This window comes from Pelodiscus sinensis, chromosome 1 (genome assembly GCF_052426305.1).
Source record: "Pelodiscus sinensis isolate ZL-2025 chromosome 1, ASM5242630v1, whole genome shotgun sequence".
NCBI classification, from domain to species: Eukaryota; Metazoa; Chordata; order Testudines; family Trionychidae; genus Pelodiscus; species Pelodiscus sinensis.
Genome location: NC_143052.1, coordinates 355,578,740 through 355,583,757, shown reverse-complemented (window position 1 = coordinate 355,583,757; position 5,018 = coordinate 355,578,740). Strand labels below are relative to the sequence as shown.

The following is a 5,018-nucleotide window of genomic DNA, read 5'->3' as shown; positions in this document are numbered from 1 at the left end:
CATAATTCAAAATGATCTGGACAAACTAGAGAAAGTTTCTGAGGTAAATAGGAAGATGTTTAATAAGCACAAGTACAAACTACTCCACTTAGGAAGGAACAATCCGTTTCACAGATACAGAATGGGAAGTGACTGTCTAGGAGGGAGTCCTGCAAAAAGGGATCTACGGGTGATACAGGATGACAAGTTAAACATGAATCAACAGTGTGACAGTGTTGCAAAAAAAAAGCAAACGTGGTTCTGGGATGCATTAACAGGAGTGTTGTGAACAAGACACCAGAAGTCATCTTCTACTTTACTCTGCACCTGTTAGGTTTCAGTTGGAGCATTGTGTATTGTGTCTAGCTCTGGGCACCACATTTGAAGAAAGCTGTGGAGAAATTGGAGAGAGTGCAGATAACAGCATCAAAATGATTAAAGGACTAGAAAACATGAAAGAATTGCATTTATTTGGTTTGGAAAAGAGACGAATTAAAGAGGACAGTTTTCAAGTCACTAAAAGGATGCGACAACGAAGAGTGAAAAATTGTTCTCCTTGGCCTCTTTAGATAGAACAAGAAGCAATGAGATTAGACTGCAGAAAGGGAGGTTTGGGTTGAAAATTAGGAGAAAAACCCTTCGTATCTGTCAGGGTGATTAAACATTGGAATAAATTGCTGTTGAATTGTGGAATCTCCATTACTAGAGATTAAGAGCAGGTTGGACAGACACCTGTCAGGGATGATCTAGATGGTGCTTGTTTCTGCTGTGATGGCAGGGGACTGGACTTGATGTCCTCTTGAGGTCCCTTCCAGAGCTATGATTCTATGATTCGTCAGGGGAATCTTGAGTGACAGTACTGTGATATCCAGGTATAGATTGGACCATCCTGATATTGAGTATTTTGACACGGGACTATAATCTAGGGACTAATTGTGAAAGAACTCTATGAAGCTCTGAAGCCCAATATCTGTGTTATGAAACAAATTTAAAACCTCTACTCATCCATGTATGATCTTTTCACCAGTAATCTCCCCTCTTCTCTTTGGCTTTGGTAGAACTTCGAGGAATACGATTTTCAGCAATCAGTACTACAGAAGAAGTAGCCAGATTCACATAACCACAGTCCAACTCCTGCATGCCATCCCCTACCAGTATGAACATAAGAGCATAACAAGAGCCTGTGGCAGGGTCAGTCCCACTCCTAGGCCCCTGACCTTTGGTCAGCGCACTGTCCCACTGTTTAGGGGGCACAGTGTAACACTCGCTTGCCTTGGTTTGGTGTTTGATGTCTCCCTGCAGCCTTTAGCAGAGCTGATGCTGTTCTGCTTAGCTCCTCCAAGTCTGATCAGTTGTCTTTTCTCTATCTCCTAACTCCTCCTTCACTCTCCAAGCTTCCTCTCAACTCTTCTTCTCAACTCTCTAAATTCCTTCTGAACTCTCACTCCCTCCCTCCCCTACAGTGTGGGTTTTTGAAGAGGCCCTAATGCAGCCCCAATCAACTTCATCTGGCCCTTAATTGAATTCCAGCCACCCTGTCTCAGATGGCTCTACTTATTCAGGATTCCTGCTGTTCCCTCTGCACCAACTGCCTCTCTCCCCTTCCACAAAGTCCTTTAACCTGCTCTATCAAAGGCCCTACTGAGTTAGATGAACTGTCCCTCTAGATCAGTATCCTGACTTCCAACAGTGGCCAGTGCAAGATGCTTCAGAAGGAATGAGCCAATAGCTGTTGACAGCCCCTTCCATGAATGTATCTATTCCTTCTTGTAGCCCTTTAATAGTACTGGTCTACAGAGCATGCTCTGGCAAAGACTTCCACAGGCTGGCTTTATGTTGTGTGAATAATTTATTTCATTAGGTGAACCCAAGCCTACATGATAGTGGAACACATTTTTATTTATTTTCTCTACTCATCATGATTGCATTGACCTCCCTCCAGACCCCTTTAGACATCCCTTTTCCAAGACAAGAAGTCCCTATCTGATTAATCTCTCATTTTATGGAAGTCGACTTGTGTGAATAATTCCTTTGGTTTGGTTTTACACCATTGGCTGATTACTTCTGTAAGGCCATCCCTAGTTTGTGCCTTCTGAGAAGGAGTGAGTGAGACTTCCTCATTGACTTTTTCAAAACCATCTTGAGGATGTGGTGACCCGGTCTGTATGCAATATGTGGGAACAACATAGTTTTCTGCAGATACAATTTAGTCTACAGAAGAGAAGACTGAGGAGGGATTTCATAGCAGCCTTCAACTTCTGGAATGGAGGTTCCAAAGAGGCTGGAGAGAGGCTGTTCTCAGTGGTGACGGATGGCAGGATCAGGAGCAATGGTCTCAAGTTGCAGTGGGGGAAGTCTAGATTGGATATTAGGAAAAACTATTTCCCTAGGGGTATGTCTACACTACCACCCTACTTCAAACTAGGGTGGTTAATGTAGGCAACCGAAGTTGCAAATGAAGCCCGGGAAATTCAAATCCCAGGCTTCATTTGCACCTTTGGTTGCCTACATTAACCACCCTAGTTCGAACTAGGGTGGTAGTGTAAACATACCCTAGGAGGGTGGGGATGCACTGGGATCGGTTCCCTGGAGAGGGGGTGGAATCTCCATACCTAAAGTTTTTTATGTCTTGGCTTGACAAAGCCCTGGCTGGATTGATTTACTTGGGATTGGTCCTGTCTTGGGCAGGGGGCTGGACTTAATAACCTCCTGAGGTCTCTTCCAGCTCTATGATTCTGTGATTCTATAGAAGGAGAGAGTAAAAAGACTGTGTCTATTCAGCCTGAAAAAGAGATGGATATAAAAAGGACAAGGTTGTGGAAATAGAAAACCATTCACTCAGCTCCCAGCATGTCTTCCCTCCATGAAATTATTGGAGCCAGCTGTCCTTAGTGTGTCACGGTATGGACCAATGCATGTAGATCTGGTAGCCCACTCTAAAAAATATGCATGGTAGAATTGGAAATGTTAGTGAAAAGTGAAATGAAAAGAATTAGGGGTATGGAATAGGTGAGATTAAAAGATTGTGTCATTTCCACTTGAAAAAGAGATGACGGTGAGGATATGAGATGAACTATGAAGTCAGGAAGGCTGCGTAAAAATGGAACAAGGAAATATTATTTATTCCTTCCTATAACACAACCGGAGGTCACCAAATCAATTGTCAGAGGATAACAAACAGACAGTATGACATATTTCTTCACAGTCAGCTTGTGGAAATGCTTTGCCAAAGGGTGAGGTACAATTTCAAGCAATACAGAAGGAGGCAACTTAATGACTTTTACCTAGACTGATCCCCCAGGGTCTCATACTGACCCTGTAATGTCAGGTCATGAAAGGATTCAGCATTTGTCTGACTGTCCAGGAAACAATTCAGGAAAGAGGGCTCAGCGTCATGTCACCTGTCAGCTAAGCACCGAGGTGAGTCTGAGCACCAGAAGTGAAAATTAGGCCCTTTTCTGAGTAACTATACAAAGCAGCCTGTCACGGATTTGCTTTGTCCTCACCCCATAGATGATGGGGTGCAGCAGGGGGGGCACCAGGAGTTTCACATTGGCCATGAGGATGACCACAGGCAGGGACAAATTAGAACCAATCCTAAGCATGAGGGAGAGAAAGAGGTCTGGGATGTACAAGGTTGAGAGGGCGCAGAGATGAGTCCCACATGTCCCAAATGTCTTGAACCGAGCATCGTTTGTGGGCAGTCGGAAGATGGCCCTGAGGATCTGGGTGTAGGACACGGCTATTAAAAACCCATCCACACTGGGCACAAGGTATGTCACACAGAGGCTGTAGTAACTAGTGGGGCGGGTGTCGGCACAGGCCAGGGACACCACAGAAAATTGCTTGCAGTACGTGTGAGGGACGATGTTGCCTTTGCAGTACGGCCACCGACTCCCCATGATGGGAATAGGAAGTATGATTATGAAGCCGCGCAGCACCACAGCCAAGCCGATCCTGACTACAACGGAATTTGTCAGGATGGTGGAATGTCTCAGGGGATCACAGATGGCCACGTAGCGATCAAACGCCATGGCTGCGAACATCCCAGACTCTATCGCTAAAAAGCAGTGAACAAGGTACATCTGGGTGAAGCAAGAACCAAAATCAATTTCTCTAAAATTGAACCAGAAGATGCTCAGTGTTTTGGGCACAGTAGCTGTGGACAGGGCCAGGTCAGTGACGGCCAGCATGCAGAGGAAATAATACATGGGCTCATGGAAGCTCTGCTCCTTCTTCACAATGAACAGAATGGCGACATTCCCCAAGATGACTACAATGTACAAAACACAGAAGGGGATGGAGATCCAGCCATGGGCCGCCTCCAGGCCAGCGATGCCCAGCAGGATGAAGGTGGAGGGGTTGGTGAATTCAGTTTTGTTAGAATCTGACATGGAGTCTGGGAGCTGGCTTCCAACGCTGAAGCAGAATGGAGTCTCCTACAAGTACCTTTTATTCCCCTCACTTCCGGTATGTGCCCAGTGTCCCAGGTGATGGTTTCAATACAAATACCTGGATGGAGACACAATGTCAGTATGAGACACTCCATACACTGCTAGAAAATGTCCTCATTGGTGAAGCAGGTTGGTGACTCATGACTCATTGAAATTGACATTTTTGTTATTCAAACAAAGACCAGCTAAACGTGTTAAGGCCCAGATCATATTTTCTGGAGCTCCATGTGTCAGTAATTCCGGCTCCTTCGTGAGCACCAACAGAAAACTAGTGTTTTCCTACTGGTTCTCCTTCATTGTTCGTCAATGAAATATACCCAGACTGCGGAGCTGCTGCTGTAGAGTGTCCCTCTTCGACTGACATGCTCAGCATCGGAGAGTGGAAAATAATCAAAAGAACTTTACCAAGACATGTGCCAAGGGAAACATCCCAGCTAGAGCCCAACTCAAAGAGAAGGGCTGACGTCATTGACAGCAGCTCTATGGACCCACCTGCTCTATCACCGCAGTGGTCAAAACCAAGGACACCTTTGGATGCCTGGTGAATGGGATGGAGACTAACAGGCTCTGGCCATACACGGGATT

The 5,018-nt window shown here is 45.4% G+C and overlaps 1 protein-coding gene across 1 annotated transcript; it reads right to left on the bottom strand.

The window, feature by feature from the left end:
- Nucleotides 1-999: 999 nt before the first annotated feature.
- On the bottom strand, nt 1,000-4,373 carry LOC142830487 (olfactory receptor 52M1-like). Its single transcript, XM_089771828.1, has 3 exons — nt 3,986-4,373; nt 3,452-3,940; nt 1,000-1,127 (listed from the first exon to the last, which is right to left on the bottom strand). Exons 1-3 carry the CDS (start codon nt 4,371-4,373, stop codon nt 1,000-1,002), a joined length of 1,005 nt encoding a protein of 334 aa, XP_089627954.1.
- Between the last annotated feature and the right edge of the window lie 645 nt (nt 4,374-5,018).